Source organism: Puma concolor, chromosome D2, assembly GCF_028749965.1.
Source record: "Puma concolor isolate L17-30 chromosome D2, mPumCon1.1.hap2, whole genome shotgun sequence".
Lineage (NCBI taxonomy): Eukaryota > Metazoa > Chordata > Mammalia > Carnivora > Felidae > Puma > Puma concolor.
In genome coordinates, this window is record NC_141677.1 from 20,547,419 (window position 1) to 20,570,295 (window position 22,877).

At 36.8% G+C, this 22,877-nt stretch overlaps 1 protein-coding gene across 4 annotated transcripts in view; it reads right to left on the bottom strand.

Annotated features, from left to right (window-relative positions):
• Window positions 1-22,877, bottom strand: part of IPMK (inositol polyphosphate multikinase) — a 68,020-nt gene that overhangs the window by 15,848 nt on the left and 29,295 nt on the right. For all 4 annotated transcript variants that reach the window (XM_086679742.1, XM_086679739.1, XM_086679741.1 and 1 more), the window contains one exon: window positions 17,726-17,898. In XM_086679742.1, coding sequence (XP_086535868.1) covers window positions 17,726-17,898 — 173 coding nt within the window. The remainder of the gene's footprint in view (window positions 1-17,725; window positions 17,899-22,877) is intronic.

The following is a 22,877-nucleotide window of genomic DNA, read 5'->3' on the forward strand; positions in this document are numbered from 1 at the left end:
CAAGATTCCATTCTTTTTGATCATTAATATTCTATTGTATATGCATGTATGTATATATATGTATATGTATATATATATATGTATATATACATACACACACACACACACACACACACACACACACACACACACACACCAACTCTTCTGTATCCATTCAACAGTCGATGGACATTTGGGGTCGTTCCATACTTTGGCTATTGTTGATGGCACTGCTATAAACATTGGGGTGCATGTGCCCCTTTGAAACAGCAGACTTGTATCCTTTGGATAAATACCTAGTAGTGCAATTGCAGGGTCGTAGTGTAGTTCTATTTTTAATTTTCTGAGGAAACTCCATACTGTTTTCCAAAGTGCCTGCACCAGTTACCATTACCACTAGCAGTGCAAAAGGATTCCTCTTTCTCCACATCCTTGCCAACAAGCCATTCTGACTGGTGTGAGGTGGTATCTCACTGTGGTTTTGATTTGTATTTCCCTGATGATGAGTGACGTTGAGCATTTTGTCATGTGATCTGTGAGCCATCTGGATGTCTTCTTTGGAAATGTGTCTATTCATGTCTTTTGTTCACTTCTTCATTGGATTGTTTGCGGGGGGGGGGGTTGTTGAGTATGCAAGATTCTTTACAGATTTTGGATACTAACCCTTTATCTGATATGTCATTTGCAAATATCTTCTTCCATTCTGTTGGTTGCCTTTTAGTTCTGCTGATTCTTTGCTGTGCAGAAGCTTTTTATTTTGATGAGGTCCTTGCCTCTGCATACGTGTTGAGTAAGAAGTTACTGTGGCCGATATCAAAGGATTTTGCCTGCTTTCTCCTCTAGGATTTTGATGCCTTCCTATCTTAACTTTAGGTCTTTCATCTGTTTTGAGTTCATTTTTGTGTATGGTGTAAGAAAGTGGTCCAGGTTCACTCTTCTGCATGTCACTGTCTAGTTTTCCCAACATCATTTCCTAAAGAGACTCTCTGTTCCCATTGGATATTCTTCTCTGCTTTGTCAACGATTACTTGGCCATACATTTGTGGGTCCATTTCTGGGTTCTCTATTCTCTTCCATTGATAGAAGTGTCCGTTTTTGTGCCAGTACCATACTGTCCTGATGATTACAGCTTTGTAATACATCTTGAAGTCTGGGATTTTGATGTCTCCAGCCTTGGTTTTCTTTTTCAGGATTGTTTTGGCTATTTGCAGTCTTTTCTGGTTCCAAAAAAATTTTTAGGATTGTTTGTTCTACCTCTGTGAAGAATGCTGGTGTTATTTTGATAGGGATTACACTGAATGTATAGATTGCTTGGGGTAGTTATCGACATTTCAACAATATTTGTCCTTCCAATCCATGAGCAGGGAATGTTTTTCCATTTCTTTGTGTCTTCTTCAATTTCTTTCAAAAGCTTTCTATAGTTTTCAGTGTATAGGTTTTTCATCACCTTTGTTAGGCTTATTCCTAGGTATTTTATGGGTTTTGGTACAACTGTAAATGGGATCGATTCCTTGATTTCTCTTCTCCCTCATTATTGGTGTATAGAAATGCAACTGATTTCTGTGCATTTATTTTATATCCTTGAGCCTTCACTGAATTCATGGATCAGTTCTAGTAGTTTTTTTGGTGGCAAGTTTCAGGTTTCCCATGTAGAGTATCATGTTGTCTGAGAAGTGTGAAAGTTTGACTTCCTCCTTGCCAATCTGGATGCCTTTTATTTCTTTGTGTTGTCTCATTGCTGAGGCTAGGACTTCCACCACTGTTGAATGAGTGGACATCCTTGTCGTGTTCCTGACCTTAGCAGGGAAACTCTCCGTTTTTGCCACTGAAGATGATATTAGCAGTGGGTCTTTCATATACAGCTTTTATGATCTTAAGGTATGATCCTTCTGTCACTACTTTCTTGAGGGGTTTTATCAAGAAAGGATGCTGCATTTTGTCAAATGCTTTCTCTGCATCTACTGTAACGATCATGTGGTTCTTATTCTTTCTTTTATTAATGTAATGTATCACATTGATCGATTTGTGGATATGAAACCAGTCCTGCATCCCAGGTATAAATCCCACTTGATCGTGAATAATTCTTTTAATGTATTGTTGGACCCAATTAGCTAGTATCTTGTTGAGGATTTTTGCATCCATGTTCATCTGGGAAATTGGTCTGTAGTTCTCCTTTTTAGTGGGGTCTTTGTCTGGATTTGGAATCAAGGTAATGCTGGCTTCATAGAATGAGTTTGGAAGTTTCCCTTCTATTTTTTTTTCTTTCTTTTTGCTGTTTTGTTTTGTTTTGTTTTGTTTTGGAGCAGCTTCAACAGAATAGGTGTTAACTCTTCTTTAAATGTTTGGTAGAATTCCCCTGGAAAGCCATCCGGCCCTGGACTCTTGTATTTTGGGAGATTTTTGATTACTGATTCAATTTCTTTACTGGTTATGGGTCTGATTAAATTTTCTATTTCTTCCTGTTTCAGTTTTGGTAGTTTATATGTTTCTAGGAATTTGCCCATTTCTTCCAGATTGCCCAATTTATTGGCATACAATTGCTCATAATATTCTCTTATTATTGTTTGTATTTCTGCAGTGTTGGTTGTGTTCTCTCCTCTTTCATTCATGATTTTATTTATTTGCATCCATTCCTTTTTCTTCCTGATCAAACTGGCTAGGGGTTTATCAATTTTGTTAATTCTTTGAAAGAACCCAGTCCTGATTTCATTGATCTGTTCTGTTTTTTTTAATTTTAATATCATTGATTTCTGCTCTAATTTTTATTATTTCCTATCTTCTGCTGGTTTTGGTCTTTATTTGCTGTTCTTTTCCCAGCTCTTTAAGGTGTTAGGTTAGGTTGTATATCTGAGACCTTTCTTCCTTCTTTAGGAAGGTCTGGATTGCTTTATACTTCCCTCTTATGACTGCTTTCACTGTGTCCCAGAGGTTTTAGGTTATCATGTTTTCATTTTCATTGGCTTCCATGCACTTTTTAATTTCCTTTTTAATTTCTGGGTAACCCATTCATTCTTTAGTAGGATGTTCTTTAACGTCCCAGTATTCGTGGTCTTTCCAAATATTTTGTGATTGATTTCAAGTTTCATTGTGTTGTGGTCTGAAAATATGTATGGTATGATCTTGGTATTTTTGTATTTGTTGAGGGCTGATTTGCGTCCCAGTGTGCGATCTATTCTGGAGAATGTTCCATGTGCACTCAAGAAGAATGTATATTCTGCTGCTTTAGGATGAAACGTTCTGAATGTATCTGTTAAATTCATCTGGTCCAGTGTGTCATTCAAACATTGTTTCCTTGTTGATTTTCTGCTTATATGACCTGTCCATTGCTATTAAGTGGGGTGCTGAATACACCTACTCTTATGGTATTATTACCAATGAGTTTCTTTATATTTGTGATTCACTGATTTATATATTTGGGTGCTACAATGTTGGGAGCATAAATGTTTACAATTGTTAGATTTTGGTGGATAGACCCCTTAATTATATCCTCAATTATGACACAATGTCCTTCTTCATCTCTTGTTACAGTCTATTTTAAAAATCTAGTTTGTCTGATATAAATATGGCTACTCCAACTTTCTTTTGCTGACGATTACCATGATACATGGTTCCCCATCCCTACTTTCAGTCTGAAGGTGTCTTTAGGCCTAAAATGGGTCTCTTGTGAACAGGATATAGATGGATCTTGTTTTCTTAACCATTCTGATACCCTAGGTCTTTTGATTGGAGCACTTTTCCAGTGACATTTAGAGTACTGAAAGACATGAATTTATTGTCCTTGTGTTGTCTGCAGAGTTGGGAATTTCTGGTGGTGTTCTCTGGTCCTTTCTAGTCTGTATTGCTTTGGGTCTTTTTTGTTTTGTTTCATCTTTTCTCCCCTCAGAGTGTCCCCCTTAAAATTTCTTGCAAGGCTGGCTTAGTGGTCACAAACTCCTTTAGTTTTTGTTTGTCTGGGAAACTCTTTATCTTTCTATTTTGAATGACAGCCTTGCTGGATAAAGAATTCCTGGCTTCACATTTTTCTGATTCAGTACGTTGAATATATCCTGCCACTTCCTTCTGGCCTGCCAACTTTCTGTGGATAGGTCTGCTGCAAACCGATCTGTTTTCCCATAATTATAGGTTAAGGACTTTTTTTCCCCCCTTGCTTTCATAATTCTGTGTGTATTTTGTGAATTTGACTAAGATATGCCTTGTTGATGGTCGGTTTTTGTTGAATCTAATGGGAGATGTCTGTGCTTCTTAGATTTTGATGTGTGTCTTCCTCCAGATTAGGAAAGTTTTCCACTATAATTTGTTCACATAAACCTTCTGCCCGTTTTTCTCTCTCTTCATCTTCTGGGACTCCCTATGATTCAGGTATTATTCATTTTTTAAGACACTGATTTCTGTAATTCTCAGATCATGCTCTTTTGCCTTAGTTTCCCTCTTTTTTCTGCTGCATTATTCTCCATAATTTTGTCTTCTATATCGTTTTTTCTCTGCTTTGCTTTACCCATCCTTACTGCCATGGCATCCATTCAAGATTCCATCTCGGTTATAGCATTTTAAATTTCATCATGACTCGATTTGCCTTCTTTTATCTCTGTAGAAAAGGATTCTATGCTTTTTTCAACCCCAGCTAGTATTCTTAATATTATGGTTCTAAATTCTAGTTTAGACAACTTGCTTACATCTGTGTTAAGCCTCTGGCTGTCATTTTTTCCTGTTCTTTCTTTTGGGGTGAATTCCTTCATTTTGTCATTTTGGAGAAAGAAAGAATAAAATAAAAATTTTAAATTTAAAAATTAAAAAAAAAACCAAAAATTACATAAAGGAAGCTAAATCCTAGGTGTTTTTGGTCTGCTTGTTGAAAGAAGTTTGAAAGAATAGAGAAAAAAGGTAAAAAAAAAAAAAAAAAAAAAAAGAAAGTTTAAAAATTAAAAAAAAAAGTATACAATAAAATAGAATAAAGTGAAATGAGGTGAAATAGAATTTTAAAAATTTAGGGAAAAAACATAGTTAAAACAATAACTTTTTTAATGAAAGGAAGATAAAAATAATGTTTTTTTTTTCTGTAGCCAAGAAAAAGAATGGAAAGGAGAAAAAGGTGGACATTTGGGCTCTTTCCATAATTCGGCTATTGTTGAAAGTGCTGCTATAAACATTGAGGTACACGTGCCCCTATGCATCAGCACTCCTGTATCCTTTGGGTAAGTTCCTAGCAGTGCTATTCCTGGGTCATAGGATAGTTCTACTTTTTATTTTTTGAGGAACCTCCACATTGTTTTCCACAGTGGAGGCACCAGTTTGCATTTCTACCAACAGTGCAAGAGGGTTCCCATTTCTCCACATCCTCGCCAGCATCTGTAGTTTCGTGATTTGTTCATCTTAGCCAATCTGACCAGTGTGAGGTGGTATCTCAGTGTGGCTTTAATTTGTATTTTCCTGATGATGAATGACATTGAGCATCTTTTCATGTGTCTGTTGGCCATGTGGATGTCTTCTTTAGAGAAGTGTCTATTCATATCTTCTGCCCATTTCTTCACTGGATTATTTGTTTTTCGGGCGCTGAGTTTGATTAAGTTCTTTACAGATTTTGGATACTAGCCCTTTATCCAATATGTCATTTGCAAGCGTCTTTTCCCATTCTGTCAGTTGCCTTTTAGTTTTGTTTATTGCTTCCTTTGCAGTGCAGATTTTGATCTTGATGAGGTTCCAATAGTTCATTTTTGCTTTTAATTCCCTTGCCTTTGGAGATGTGTTGAGTAAGAAATTGCAGCAGCTGAGATCAAAGAAGTTGTTGCCTGCTTTCTCCTCTAGGGTTTTGATGGCTTTCTGTCTCACATTTAGGTTTTTCATCCATTTTGAGTTTATTTTTGTGTATAGTATAAGAAAGTGGTCCAGTTTCATTCTTTTGCATGGTGCTGTCCAATTCTCCCAGCACCATTTGCTAAAGAGACTTTTTTCCATTGGATGCTCTTTCCCGCTGTGTCAAAGATTAGTTGGCCACACATTTGTGGGTCCAATTCTGGGTTATCTATTCTATTCCATTGGTATAAAGAAGATGTGGTTTATATATACAATGGAATACTACTTGGCAATGAGAAAGAATGAAATTATGCTATTTGCAGCAACATGGATGGAACTGGAAGGTATTACGATGAGTGAAATAAGTCAGAGAAGGACAGATATGTTTTCACTCATGTGGATCTTGAGAAACTTAATAGAAGACCATGGGAGAACGGAAGGGCAAAAAAATAAAAGTTACAGAGAGGGAGGGAGGCAAACCACAAGAGATTCTTAATACAGAGAACAACTGAGGGTGGATGGGGGGGTGGGGGAGAGTGGAAATGGGTGATGGGCATTGAGGAGGGCACTTGTTGGGATGAGCACTGGGTATTGTATGTAAGCTAATTTGGCAATAAATTATATTCAAAAGAAAAAGAAAAAGAAAAAAGAAAGGAGAAAAAGAAAAAAAAATTAAACAAAAGCAAAAAAAACCCCCGAATAGATGAACTAGCAAACAGTGAAATCCGGATGAAGTTACATCCAGTTTTCCCTACAGCTCAAACTATTAAACACTCTATCATCTGTACACTAGCCAGGCAGAGAGACTTGTGGTGGTCCTTTGGGGCTTGTGCTTGGGAGGTACAGTTGGCTGGGGGCTTAGTGTAATGACTCCATTTTCCACTAGGTGGCACTGCTTACCTTACTGGGATGTATCGGTGTGGCGTGTGTTGGTGTATATGAGCATGAGTAGAGGTGGCGTCACCCAGCTTCCTAGTTTCTAGAGGGCACAGGAACCCTGCCCTCTCACCAAACCGCAATCAAGCAACCCTCCTTTGTCTCTGGCTTCCGTCCACTCCCCACTTCTACACTGTCTGTATCTAAGCCATTCAGCCTTCCAGGCAGCACCTTTCCCCCTGAATCGTATCTCAGGTGGGGCGGAGTTTCCAAACCCCTTGGTTCTGTGAATTCTGTGGCTTGGTCCTGCTCCGACCCTCTGGAGTAGGGTCTTGATGAGTAATGGTTGGGTGCCGGCTTGCCCTGATAATGTTCATATGATTATGTAGCAGCAGAGGTTCAGAGATTATAGCAAATCACAACACATAGCTGGCACCAGGTTTCACTGCACTCCGTGATCTTTGTTCCAATACCAGCAAATGTGGCTATTCTCCAGGGTCCACTGGGACCTTTGCCTGTAGGGAGGCTGTATGGTCTCTACCAAAGGCACTCGAAGCAGGGGAACCGCTTCTCCCCATGTGGCCCACAGACCCCCTGTACCTCATTGCCTACTCCTAGGACTCACCCTTCTTCCCCATCAGAGCACCACCAAGTATTGAGCTCTAGAATTTCCAGCTCTGTGCTCCCCTATTTATAGAGTCCTAATGGTATTGGAACCGTCTCCTTTCTCACCATCAACGTTTTGGGGGAACAGATCTCTTGTTCAGTCCCTTGTCTGTGTATCCACTCTCTCTTTCTCTTCAGCTTTTAGGGGGAGTGCTTTTCCTGTACTCTCCTGATGTGCCATACTCTATCCCCCTTTCTCTGTCCTCTCTCCACAAAAAACAGCTCCCTGCCCTCCATGGCTTCTCTCTCCCTCAGTTCACCTCTCCACACCATGTCTCTGCCTAGTTCTATGGCTCAAGTTATACAGATTGTTGTGTTAATCCTCAGATCAATTTCCTAGGTATGGTGCTGATCTAGCTGCACTTCAGTGACCAGAGAAGCTGAGAACTTCCATGCTACTCTGCCATCTTGGCCCCTCCCAAAGTACCCACCTAAATCACTTACAGTCTTGAACTACATGTTTTAAAGATATTTCACGTATATTTCTATAAATTGTATTTTAATTAATTTTGGCTAATAAATGTAATAAATCCCTGTAACTATATAGCACTTGTTTTCAGTCAGTACACAACTGGGAAATTAAACAAGAATATATAGAACAGTTAACTGGTAAGGTCACTATTTCAAAAACCAGTAAGTCCCAAAGCAAGTTGCTGATACTAACTTCTCCAGTCTGGTAGTTTAAGATAATATACACCCTATATACCTATATACAGTATGTTCCAGTCACCTTACATAAACTTGTTTCACAATATGCTTACTTCATAGTTTTCTACCTGTTACTTTCTGCTATTGTTAGTTCAAAATACAGGTATCCCCTGCTTTTCAAAAGCTTGTGTTATGCCACTTTACTTTTACAAAAGAACTACAATAATACCTGTTTTTGCTAACCAGAAGAGATCCTAAGAGGATTTTCACCTCTATGGGAAAAAAGGGGAAATTGTGTGCAGTCTTTGTTTTGTAGTAAACATTATAGACACAACATGAACACCAGCAGCAAGACTGGCACTGCCAAATTCCATCCCAGAGAACTGCTCTCAGCATTCTAGCATTAAGCCACCATAACTCTGAATTGTCTGTGAGCATCTGTGCTTTATCTTGATTTATTTGATGCATCCATTAGCAAGATGTGGCCTAAAGTATCAGAAAAGCTTAAAAGAGGTTATTGTTTGGGTCTGGGAACACTCAAAAAAATTTCCATACAAATTAATGGTAAGTGTGTTTTCACTTTACACCATTTTCAGATTACAAAAGGTTTTACATGAACATCTATCTACTTTCAGATAGCAGGGGAAACCTGTACCACCTATTTCAAAGTCACTCTATAGCCCTCCTCTCTTGACCCCCTTGCAATTACAGGCTCTACTCTGTTTCTGCCTTTTTTGTAACACATATTCCAATAAATCTTGTTATTAAATCAATGATGAGTCTTATCATCTATACCAACTTGGGATCAAGGAAATATAGTATAAGTACTGAAAGTTATTAAGAATTCCTAAATCAGCACAGAATACTGGCAAGTTATTCAACCCACCAAACCTCTTCTACCACTGGTTGAACACAACAGAAAAATATTTAAATATATTTTAAATATTTGGTATATTTGATATAGAGTAAAACCCTGGATAGCAAATAACTTGTTCTGCTAGTGTTCTGCAAGATAAACATTTCTAATAAATTTTAACGTGATAAACAAGCGATGTCTTGCAATATGAGTAGTATGTGATGCCAAACGTCACATCACAACTGAGGCAATCGCTCTCGCTCTCTCTCTCTCTCACTGTGGGATCATGGGTGATCATCTCCCATGCTCGGATGCTCAGTCTCAGGCCACGGTGTTTGGCAGAAACCAGTGATTTTTCAGAATGTTGGAAGGTGCCCACATCTGGTGCTAGTGTATTTTTTGTCACTTGAAAGCACCTATGGACAGTCCTTTGCTTTCCCATGTAACAGTAAGCTTAGGAATGCTTTACTTCATTCTAGGTCAGGCTGCCTGCAGATATCAACCCTTTCCTCTGCTGTTTTATTGCCAGTTACATTAAATACAGTATACGACAAGAGTTTATTAATATTGTACTTAGTCAACACCTGTGCGAGCATATACAGTGGCCCCCATGCAGAAAAAGGTTGAAAAGAAAGGCAGTGAGAAGGAGAGCATTACGATGGAAGTTAAGAAGGAAATCATTGAGAAGTAGGAATGAGGTATGTGAGTGAGTGGCTGAAACTGCAAGAGTTTATAAGAAGTTTACATCTGCATCTTGTCTGCACAGGAGGAGGAGAAAACGGTGGAATCCCTCACTTCACATAAGGTTAAGGGAGATCTGTAAAATGTGGGAAACAATGCAAAATTTTGTAGAAAAGCACCACCCGAATGAGGCTGTAAGCGTGAGAGTGATGAATCTGTTTAACAACAATGCACTGTCACATTTCTGCAAAATCTTCAAAAGGAGGCAACAGCAAGTGTCATTGGTTAGTTTCCTTTTTAAAGTTGCACGAAAAGAAAAAGATTCCATTGAGCCAATAGATGGCAGTGATTCCGTTAGTGAGAGTAAAAGTCCTACACAATAACCCTCTCTCGTCTCCCTCACACCAGCCACGAAGGTTTTCAAAGGTAAGTGCAGGTTAACTTGTTTATTTTTCTTTATATTTTGTATTTTCTTTATTATTTTGTATTATGTTGTAGTATTATAATCATTTTTCTATGAACATTTTTGGGTTGTGGAACAAAATCTGAGTTTCCATTATTTCTAAATTCGCTCTGATTTACAAGTGTTTTGGATTACAAGCATGTTTCTGGAATAATTTACACTTGCAAACTAAGGTTTTACTGAATTTGGTAAACTTCAGTATAGTTTAGTGATATTAAAGGAATTTTTTGTTCAAAGGCATGGTTTTCCTGGAGGGAAATTTTTTTTTTTTTTAAGTTTACTTATTTATTTTGAGAGACACAGAGACAGCCCAACGCAGGGCTCAAACTCACAAAACCATGACATCATGACCTGAGCTGAAACCAAGAGTGGGAGGCTTAACTGACTGAGCCACCCAGGTACCCCATAGAGGGAAATTTTTAAACTTTAGAATATCAATTCTAAAATTATCCAACTCTAACCTTATTAGTCTACAAACATATTGTGACTAAAAAGTTCAATGAATTTACCACCTTCCAAAGAAATAAACTATTTGAAAATTTTAACCCAAGCATTACTTTTATTAAAATTCAATGCTTATCTCCCAATTTTAATAACCTAGATTTGTATAACTTACCTATATTCACATCATTTTCATTTATCTCATACTTCAATGATATACTTTCTCAGATAAGTAAACAATATATTAAATACTATATAAAGGGAGTTCTAAGAACAAAAATAACAGGAATTCAATTGATCTACAAATCCAATACGATCCCTACCGAAATCCAAACCGGCACGTTTTTGCAGGACTGACGATTACAACTTCATCCTAAAATTCATGTGTAAATTTAAGGAGGACCCAGAATTAGTCAAAACAATCTTGAAAAAAGAAGAACAAAATCAGAGCTGTCACAACTTCTGATTTCAAAACTTAAGGCTACATTAACAGTGTGGTTCCGAAAAAATATCTGTGAATCATGTATTTGATAAGGGATTAATATCCAAACTATATAAAGCACTCATACAATTTAATACAGAAAATCTAATTAAAAAATGGGCAGTGGGACTGAATAGACATTATTCCAAAGAAAACATCTAAGCAGCCAACAGGAACATCAAAAAGTGCTCAAGGTCACTAATCTCAGGGAAATGCAAATCAAAACCACAATGAGATACTGTGTTAGAATATCTCACACCTGTTAGAATTGCTATCATTCAAAAAGATAAGAGATAACAAACAAGGATTGGCCAGAATATGGAAAAAAGGGAAATACACTTAGCATCTTAGCATCAAACTGCCAGAGGTTTGAAGTATATAGTTCAAATGGTAGGAATGTAAATTGAGTATAGTGACTATGGAAAACAGTATGGAGATTCTGCAAAAAATAAAAAAACAGAACTATCATATGGTCTAGCAATTCCACTTCTGGGTATATATTCAAGGAAATGAAAACATCGTAGAGATATTCACATTCCAATGTACACTGCAGCATTATTCACAATAGTCAAAATACGGAAGCCAAAATGTCCATCAAAGGATGAATGAAGTTATGGTGTGTGTGTGTGTGTGTGTGTATGTATGTATGTGTGTGTATATATATATATATATATATATATATATATATATAATGGAATTATTTATTTGTGAGAATAAAGAAAATCCTGCAATTTGCAGTAACTAGGATGCATCTTATTGGCATCATGCTACATAAAATTAGCCAAAGAAAGACAAGTACTTCATGGCATCACTCATATGAATAATCTCAAAAAAATAAATAAAACTCATAGAAACAGAGTAGAAAAGCAGTTGCCAAGGGCTGTGAGGTGGGGGAAATAGGATAACGTGGTTAAAAAGTTACAAACTATCAGCTATAAAATGAATAAAGTCTGAGGATCTAATGTAAAACATGGTGACTATAGTTGATAACACTGTATTGTACAATAGAATTGAAATCTGCTAAGAGGGTAGAACTTAAATGTTCTCTCAGACACAAATAAATGATAAACACATGAGGTGATTGATGTGTTAATTAACTAGCTGGGGGATATCCTTTCAAATGTATATCAAATCACCATGAGGTACACTTTAATTACCTTAAAATTTTAGAGGTCAATTATACCTCAATAAAGTTTAAATTAAAAAAAAAAAAAGAGTATGATACTAGCATAAAGATAGGTAATATGGATCAAGAAAACAGAACTGAGAGTCCAGAAATAAATTCTCACATTTATAGTCAACTTATTTTGAATAAGTGTCAAGACCATTCAATGAGGTAAAGAATGGTCTCTTCAACAAATGGTGCTGGGACCACTAGATATCCATATGCAAATTTGTTCCCTTCCTGAAACCACATCCCCCAAAATCAAAATGAATCACAGATCTCAATGTAAGAACTAAAACTATAAAACGTTTTGAAGACAAATAGGAGTAAATCTTCAAGACTTTAGGTTAGGCAATGATTTCTTAGCTATAACACCAAAAGCATAAGTAACAAAAGAAAAAAATAGATTTCAAAATGAAAACTTTTGTGCTTCAAAGGAACTGTCAAGAAAGTTAAAAAGGGGAGGGGAGGGAGAAAATACCTGCAAATCATGTATCAGGGATTTGTATAAAACTCATTAGTAAAAAGAAATAAAATATCTGCAAATCATATATCAGGGATTTGTATAAAACATTAGTAAAAAGAAATATGGGGGTGCCTGGGTGGCTCAGTCAGTTAAGCGTCCCAACTTTGGCTCAGGTCATGATCTCGCGGTTTGTGAGTTCGAGCCCTGCATCGGGCTCTGTGCTGACAGCTCAGAGCCTGGAATCTGCTTCAGATTCTGTGTCTCCCTCTCCCTCTGCCCCTCCCCTGCTCACGTTCTTTCTCTGTCTCTCAATAACAAGTAAACGTTAAAAAAAAAAAAAAAAAGAAATATGACCCAATGGGCAAAGGATCAGAATAGACACTTCTCCAAAGAAGATATACAAATGGTCAATAAGTGCATGAAAAGAAAAGATACTTAATATCATTAGCCATTAGGGAACTGTAAATCAAAACCACTGGAGCACCTGGGTGGCTAGGTTGGTTAAGCATCGACTTTGGCTCAGGTCATGATTGCACGGTTCGTGAGTTCGAGCCCCGTGTCAGGCTCTGTACTGTCAGCTCAGAGCCTGGAGCCTGCTTCGGATTCTGTGTCTCTCTCTCTCCTTCCCCCCCACTCCCCACACTCTGTCTCTGTCTCAAAAATAAATAAAAAACATTAAAAAAATTAAAAAAAAAACATAATGACATACTGCTTCACACCCATTAGGATGGCAGTGGTTTAAAAAAAAAAAGACAATTAACAAGGGTTGGGCAAGGATGTGGAGAAACTGGAATGCTAATACAACACTGGTAGGAATGTAAAATGGTGCAGTAACTGGAAAAAGACTGGCAGTTTCTTAAAAAGTTAAACAAACTTAACCACAGGACCTGCCAATTTCAAACTTAGAAATCTACACAAAATAAGAAGATATGCACATGTAAAAACCTGTACATTCATGTTCATAATAGCATTATTGATAATAGCCAAAAAATGGAAACTCAATGCCTATCAATAAATGGATAAAGAAAATGTGGCATATATATACAATGAAACATTACTTAGCAGAAAAAAGGAATACAATACTGATATATGGATGCACTTTGAAAACATTAAGTGGAAAGAATCCAGTCACCGTAGACCATCCAGTGTATCACACAGTTTCATTTATATGAAATGTCCAGAAGAGGCAAATCTATAGGACAGAAAGTAGATCAGAGTTGCCTAACGCTAGGGGGCATTGAAAGACTGGAAGAAAATGAGGGGTGACTATTAATAGGTATGGCATTTCTTTCTGGGGTGATGAAAATATTCTAAAGTTGAACGTGGTGATGGTTGCCCAACTCTATAAATATACTAAAACCAATGAACCATATATTTTAAGTGAGTGAATTGAGTGATGTATAAATTATATCTCAATAAAGTTTTTATTAAAAAGATACAAACACAGGGAGCCTGGGTAGCTCAGTCGGTTAAGTGTCCGACTTCAGCTCAGGTCATGACCACATGGTTCAATGAGTTAGAGCCCCATGTCAGGCTCTGTTACTGACAGCTCAGGGCCTGGAGCCTACTTCAGATTCTGTGTCTCCCTCTCTCTCTGACCCTCCCCTGCTCTCACTCTGTCTGTCTCTCTGTCTCTGTCTCTCAAAATAAAACATTAAAAAAAAAAAAGAGATGGGAATGCAAACTGGTGCAGCCACTCTGGAAAACAGTATAGAGGTTCCTCAAAAAACTAAAAATAGAACTACCCTACGACCCAGCAATTGCACTACTAGGCATTTATCCACAGGATACAGGTGTGCTGTTTTGAAGGGACACATGCACCCCCATGTTTATACCAGCACTATCAACAATAGCCAAAGTATGGAAAGAGCCCAAATGTCCATCAATGGATGAATGGATAAAGAAGATGTGGTATATATGTACAATGGAGTATTACTCGGCAATCAAAAAGAATGAAATCTTGCCATTTGCAACTATGTGGATGGAACTGGGGGGTATTGTGCTAAGTGAAATTAGTCAGAGAAAGACAAAAATCATATGACTTCACTCATATGAGGACTTTAAGAGACAAAACAGATGAACATAAGAGAAGGGAAACAAAAATAATATAAAAACAGGGAGGGGGAGAAAACAAAAGAGACTCATAAATATGGAGAACAAACTGAGGGTTACTGGAGGGGATGTGGGAGGGGGGATGGGCTAAATGGGTAAGAGGCATTAAGGAATCTACTCCTGAAATCACTGTTGCACTATATGCTAACTAATTTGGATGTAACTTAAAAAAAAAAAATTAAATTAAATTAAAAAAAAAAAGAGAGAGAGAGAGATACAAAAAGAAGAACCTCCATTTGTCTGGGGAAGCCACATATCCCAAGAATGCCAAATCATGCAATGCCTTATTTATCCTGTATACATACCCTAAAGGTAATGGAAACCCACTAAAGAGTTTTTAAATAGGGAAATATGATAATTAGACCTTTTGCAATGTTTGATGAACAGACTGGAAGAGAGCAAAATTGAACTTGAGATATCAGTTAAGAGACTAGAGTCTGAGAAGAGATAACTGGACTCAAGAGGTGTTAGGGAACTAAGATCAATAGGAATGATGGATGGTTCTAAGATGTGACAGTACTACAAGCTTTCTCCTTTGTAAAACTTCGTATGGTGATGCCTTTATTGGGATAGGGAATAACAGAGATGTTACTATTTATGTGGTTGTAGTTTGTAAGAGGAATGTGTGTCCGTTTTTTATGTATTCATTCTAGATGTCTTTACATTATCCCAGTATCTAGCTATACAGATTAGGAGAGCAAAGAAAAACCAGAGGCAGAAGATATATATTTGGGTGTTATCAGTGTAAGTGAAAAATTAATCGGTAAGAACAAAGACACTGCTTAGGAAGAAACAGAAAGAAAAAAGGAGGCAGTAAAATGGAACTGAACAAAATACCTCAATATTTAAAGAATAAATAAAAAGAAATGAGCTGGACAAGAAGACTACAAAGTGGTCTTAGGAAAAAGCCAGGAGACTATGTAGTGTCATGAACACTAAGAGGACAATTTCAAGAAGGACTTAGCACTGAAAGCTGCTTTTCAAAGCGAAGTAAAGTGAGTAGAGGGAGGGAGCCAAAACATAAGAGACTCTTACAAACTGAGAACAAACTGAGGGTTGATGGGGGTGGGAGGGAAGGGTGGGTAGGTGATGGGTATTGAGGAGGGCACCTGTTGGGATGAGCACTGGGTGTTGTATGGAAACCAATTTGACAATAAATTTCATATTTAAGAAAAAAAATGCCATTTGGATCTAGTAACAATGGAGATGTCTTCAGGGATCTTAGGGACGTGCAAATCTGGAGGCAGGATGGAACAGAAGCCAGATTGGAATGAGTTTAAGAATACTAAATGGAAATAACTAGTTCAGTTGTAAAGGGGAGTAAGTCTCTCTGCTGGAGAGCAGAGCACAGTAATTATGGGTTTTGAGGTTTTGTTCCTGAAAAATTTGAGTAATTTGATCATATTTAAAACAAAAGTTAAAGAGTCAATAGAGAGAGAAAGACAAATAGAAGTTGAACATATAAGAAAAACAAGTGAAAATCAACAGTATTTGGTTCCTAAAGAGGTGGAGAGGACTGAGATCCAGAGAACATAGGAAGAGTTATGCTTAGACAGAAGGATGGAAAATTCTTCAACGTGACAGGAATAAAGATGGAATGAAAGTACTTGCAGGTTAGGTATTTATATCTGTCAGCAGAAAATTAAAGGAAATCCTGTCTGATGGCTTTTATTTATTTTTTTTGAAGGCAAAGTCATCTGCTAAAAGTGAGAATGGAAAGTAGGAGAGAAAGGGATTTGACAACAGTGAAGGTTAAAAAGTTGCCCAGTTAGATTCCCACGGGATGTTTATTCCTTGTTTGTTTTAATATTATTCCATTACCCTTTTTTTCTTTACCATATACCCATATTTAATTATAGTTTTCTATTCTAATTTCTTTGGTTTTATTTACAATCAGAATACCAAATTCAACTGTGCTGTTATTACCATCACATTAACAATTCATCTATAATGCTTCCTATTAACTTTCCTGTTTAAAAGTCAAAAGGAAAACCTACATATCATCTTACATGATATTAACTTACCTGTTTAAAAGTCAAAAGGAAGACCTATATATCATCTTACATGATGAATTTCAAAACTACCCATTATGCTTATAAAGGTAAGCAATCATTTATCATATATACAAATTTTACCTCCACACATTTAGAAGGCATACCATTTGCTTAGAGGATTTTATTCCACATCACTTTTTAACTGTGGCATATTATTTACAAAGATAGCCTCAACAATCCTTCCCATTCTTGTGTGCACTACCATTTGTATTGCGACTTCTCTATTCCTACAATCAGAAGTGGAGTCTGTTTCTTTTCCCTATCAATACAGGCTGGCCCTGTGATATACTTTGACCTATAAAATTCCATAGACATGACAGTAAATGACTTTCTAATGTAGCTTTCAAGAGCCCTTTTAGCTCTCACTCTTGCATTCTTGGACTGTGATACATGAAGAAGCTCCAGTTAGCCTTCTGGAACATGAGAGATTACAGGGAGAAGGATCCAGCCAACAGTACCATTTCCCAGACATGAGAGTGAGGTTGTTTTAGACTGTCTAGCTCTAGCTGACCCATCAGATGAGCATAGCCATATGTGTCCCTGTGTGAGATCAGCAAATTGACCACCTGAGCCCAATTCAAACTGCCAACCCACAGAATCATGAGCAAATTTAACCGTTTTAAATCACAGCTGAAGCAATAACCTAATTTTTAATTTTCCTTTTCTATTTAAAAAAATATAGAAAAATAACTGAACATATAAACTTAGCACTTTTCTCACAGCAAAATCATAATAATATCACGTTTACTTATCATGCTATTTACTTTGCACCTAAACTTAAGCTTCCTAAAAACAAAATTACCTGAGCGAGAGTCTTGCAGTTCAGCCATTTATTCATTTATTAATTACATACTGTGTGTCGGAATCATTCCAGACACTGACCATATATTAGTGAGCAAGAGATAAAAATCTCTACCCTCATTGGGGGAAATATGGACAACCCAAATCCAAAATATATTATCTTCTAATATATAGCTATTATAATAACATCTATAATTTTCAAGGGAAGAACATGTAAAAAGAAATGTTACAAATAATCACTCTTACCCTCATGCCAAGCACCAAGAACCCAATCTCTTCCATTAATGGGTACTTGCTGACCTGTTGCTTAATCTTCTCAGATGAGGCAAAAGGATCATAACTCTTTTGCCCTATCTTTACATCCATTATACAGGGCTTATTAAATTTATGGGTCACATCTTCCAGTTTTAGGTATAAATCTGTTATTAAAGAAAAACCTTAATTAGTAATAGGCAAACATATTACTACTCAAATAACTACCAGGGGAAAACAAAATGAGGAAATCTTAAAACTGAGAAAAAAGTTAAAACAAATCCAGAGTCAACAATTATTATTACTCCATCTGGGAAAAAAAAAAAAAACTGACCAACAAATTTATAACAAGTGTAAATATCACTCAGAAACTCTTCAGGAGGTTATTAAACAATATTCATAAGCAAAGGCATGAAATAGATATAAGGACATTAAAAATAACTTATTTTAAAAGCTATTCCAGAAATGTATTCCCCTTTGAGAATACAGTTTATGTCATCTATGCCTCACTAGATCTCTCAGTATTTTAATAATTTTTAAAATTCTTCATTGAAAATTAGTAATAGGAGGGGCACCTGGGTGGCTCAGTCAGTTGAGCGTCTGACTTCAGCTCAGGTCATGATCTTACAGTTCATGAGTTCTAGCCCCATGTCAGGCTCTTTGCTGATAGCTCTGAGCCTGGAGCCTGCTTCAGATTCTGTGTCTCCCTCTCTCTCTGTCCCTCCCCCAACTCATGCTCTGTCTCTCAAAAATAAACATTAAAAAAAATGTTTAATTAGTAATAGGAATAAATCCTTCGCACAGAGTATACAACAGAACTATAGCTTAAGAAAAGTAAGTCAATTTAAAATATGGTCACTGCCAAATACACATTTTAGTCTTAATACTCTAAAAAGGAAAATAAATATCTTGCTTTTTAGAATATAGGCATTCATCAAAAGTTCATCTGTAAACCACTTTGGCATCCTGCATACATCTTCCCATAGAAAACCATTATAAATGGAGATTCAAGTAAAACATTATAGAAGTCCCAGTTATTACATACTATAGCTGAACTAATTATAGCTTTAGCCTGAAAGTAGGGATCTAGCTACACTAAAGGAATGGAGGAAAGAAATTCTTCCCCTTTTTATTTGAAAGAATCTTCCCAAAGTTCTGAATGAGATCATAATTTTCACTTATGAACATGAGAAGCATTTCTCCTAAAAACTTTTTCTCAAAAACAGAATTTATCTGCTTTTTAAAAAATGTATATTTATTTTTTGAGAGAGCAAGTGAGCGAGAGCACAAAGCAGGGCAGGGAAAGAGAGAATCCCAAGCAGACTCCATGCTGTCAGTGCAGCGTCTGATGCTGGTCCGATCCCACAAACCCTGAGATCATGACCTGAGCCAGATGCTTAACTGACAATGCCACCCAGGCACACCTCTGCTTTTCACCAAAGTGACAAAGTTAGAAAAGGTATGTATTTTCGATTAATTAAATAAAAGGCCACCAGACAAAAAAGACTTCACCCTTTTTTCTTTTACCTTGACCCACCAAGACTAGCATAGTTATTAAATTACAACAAAGAAGTCTGCATTGAACCAAAAAGGTGAACAACCCTGACAGGGCTTGAGAAAGTGCTAAGCCCCTCAGATTTAAGGGCCATAAATCTTTTCACTGAAAGGATAAAAAATAAAGACATAAATTTTATCCCTTAGTCAAAGGAAGACTGGGGAAAGGTTAGGACTGTGTAGAAGTAGGTTAAGTCAAGCCCAAATATGATAAAAAGCTATAGCGTAAGAGACCAGCACTGGCACACAAGGAGTATGACACATTTTAAAGAAAGCCTCTCACAAACAGACTTGTTCAATAAGAGAAAACAAAAGGTCTGGACACAGACATGGATTGTTGATAGTGACAGGTAATGGCACAGTGAGACTATCCTGTTCAAGACTGGAACCCACCCAAGCTTCTGTGCTTTAAAAAATAACCACAACCAGGGCGCGCCTTGGTGGCTAGGTTGGTTGAGCGTCCAACTTCAGCTCAGGTCATGATCTCACGGTCTGTGTGTTCGAGCCCCGCATCGGGCTCTGTGCTGACAGCTCAGAGCCTGAAGCCTGCTTCGAATTCTGTGTCTCCCTCTCTCTCTGCCCCTCCCCTGCTCAAGCTCTTTCTCTCTGTCAAAAATAAATAAACATTAAAAAAAAAAAAACAAAAAACCAGAGGATGGGGTGAGAAGATGGGGGAAAAAAAGCACAGAACAGGCCCCTTCTGATTCTCTCCTCCCATCTCCAGCTACCTTGAGAGAAAGTACACAGATCCATCCCTCTTTCCGTAGCTGTGTAAAAATTTTAGCAACAAGGTTTATATTTCAAATATAATACTTACATTGCTTTTAATACTTTAAGCATAAAAAATTCCTATAGCAAGTTTTCTACTGCTGGAATATATTTCCGACCCTCTAAGAAAGAGGCAGAAAATTCCCAGTGTCAAAAGAGAAGAAAACAGACATATGAAATATTGTGGAAAAATTGAAAGACCTGTATTAACTAAATAGTAAAGATGAGATAATTAGTTCCTTTAAAGGAAAGACAAGGCAGAACGCATTTAGGGAGCTGAAGAAAAACTTATTTAGATCCCCTTACTGAATATTATTGATTGTATAAATTATAAGAATACAGATTCGGGGCGCCTGGGTGGCGCAGTCGGTTGGGCGTCCGACTTCAGCCAGGTCACGATCTCGCGGTCCGTGAGTTCGAGCCCTGCGTCGGGCTCTGGGCTGATGGCTCAGAGCCTGGAGCCTGTTTCCGATTCTGTGTCTCCCTCTCTGCCCCTCCCCCGTTCATGCTCTGTCTCTCTCTGTCCCATAAATGAATAAACGTTGAAAAAAAAAATTAAAAAAAAAAAAAAAAAGAATACAGATTCCAAGTTTAATCAAATTCTTCCCTGCCATATCTAGAAAATCTACTAGGTATTGATTACCATCTTCATTTCTGAACCTCTCAAAAAGGGGAAAAGGCCACATAAGGAACCCCTGGCCAACTATGAAGCCATATGGAAAATCAGAGAAGGCCTTACTTCTGCCTTCCACTTCAATCATCAGTCATTTCCAAGAGCAAAATAAGCTGAAAGTAGAATTATAAGCAGAGATTTTGAGCCTCCAAATTTGATTTAAGTGTAAAGGAGAGAAAAAACATGTATGCCAACTTATTTCAGTCCACACTTCCTAAAATTTGACTAGTAGCTAGATCCAGAAACCTAATAATCAGTAAGGCTGATTGAGATTACAATTGAAAACTCTCAATTTGATCAAACCTACTTGAAGATACACTTCTCTATTTCCCTAAAGAACTACCAATAAAAGGCTTTTGACAGTACATGTACTAGGCATATGTTTATACACAGATACAAATGTAATTTAATATATATAACTAGCTCAAAATCTTTAAAGATAGTATCAGCAAAAAATGTTTTACCTTTCAAAAAAATCCCATTAGTCATGCTCTAAAATTAACTAATGGTGATGACTGTACAACTCCATGAATATACTAAAAACTACTGAATTGTATAGCTTAAATGGGTGAGTTTTATGGTACATAAATTATGCCTTGATAAAGCTATCATAAAAAATCAAAAGAAAAAAACCTTATCAATCAGCACATTCTTAGGCTTCTCTCAAAGTTACAATAATTTGCTGAGCAAACTGGCAGTACTTTCTACATTTTACTACTTTGGATTGTAAGAACTGTATATCAAGTTTTATAAATCTCTACTCTGAGCACCTAAAAAAAAGATGCCCAAAGGGGGAATAAAAGGCCAGTTATTTCATATGTAAAATAAAGTAATGTTAACCACAGTATTCTACTAAAATTTTTAAAATATTTTTTAATGTTTGAGAGCGAGCACCCACAATGAGTTGGGGAGGGACAGAGAGAGGGAGAGAGAGAATCCCAAGCAGGCTTCACACCAGCAATGCAGAGCCCAACATAGGGCTCGATCCCATGAACTGTAAGACCATGACCTAAGCCAAAATCAAGAGTCGGACACTTAACCAACTAAGCTACCCAGGCGCCCCAGTATTCTACTAAAATTTAAGAGAATTTGTTTTCATGACCCTGTTGGCTAAACATGTACAAAAGTTTCCCATTTTATATTGATTTCATTTATAATCAAAAGGATAAAAATGGAAAAATGATTCCATAAACTCTCTATTAAAATCAAAGCTAAGCACCTGCATGGTGCAGCAGTTCTCATCTAACTTCTTCCAGAGGTAAAAAATTGAAAAGGAATAGGAAATTCCCTGAGGCAGTTGTTGCTAGTACTGAGCCACTCTGTACATATATACTTTTTATTCCTGTTCTTTTACTCCTTTTATTTGCATTTTCTCCTCTCTTCTTTCATTTTCCCTACTTCATCTTCTCATCTCAGTAGCACCAAATTTCCATTTATATTCAAATAAGAATACAGAGTTTTCAAAGCATTCTCACATAACATAACATGCATCTTCTCAACTCTCTGTGGTATTATTTTCAATTTATAGTAGAAAAAGTAGAGATCAGAAAGGTTAACGAGTTAGCCAAATTTCTATTTAGTTGTTCTTTAATTCACATATTTAGCAGTTTCTTAGTTCTCAAAATTTGGACATAATCAAGGTAGAAACCAAGTGTTTGACTTCAAAGTTACTGCTCTTTCTATAGATGCATAGATGGCCATTTAGTACTGAAGATGAAAAGGCTGTTGATTGTGAGCAAGTCCTTGATTTTTAAATCATATGCTAGTAATCACAAACAATAAAATGTCATTTTTAATTAAAATATTTCTCTCACTCAAATTCTTTCTGTATACCTACTTTTCAAAATAATGCCATTTGCTCAGTATTCTACTCCTTCTTAATAATCTTTTTAAACTGAGTATTTACTTTCTAGATGTTGAATCTAGTCCCATCCTCAGCAACCTTTGTTAATCTTTCAATGTCACTTTACTGAAGAGTCATGATTTGCTCAAAATTAAATAGCAATTAGTAGCAAAGTTTAATGGAATCCAGATATCTTACATTACAATGGAAATCTCTATGAAGTAAAGGTGGTCATAAAGATTTGTGACACAATTTAAGGTGCTGATCTGAATCAGGGATATATGTATGTATAACATATGTATTATATA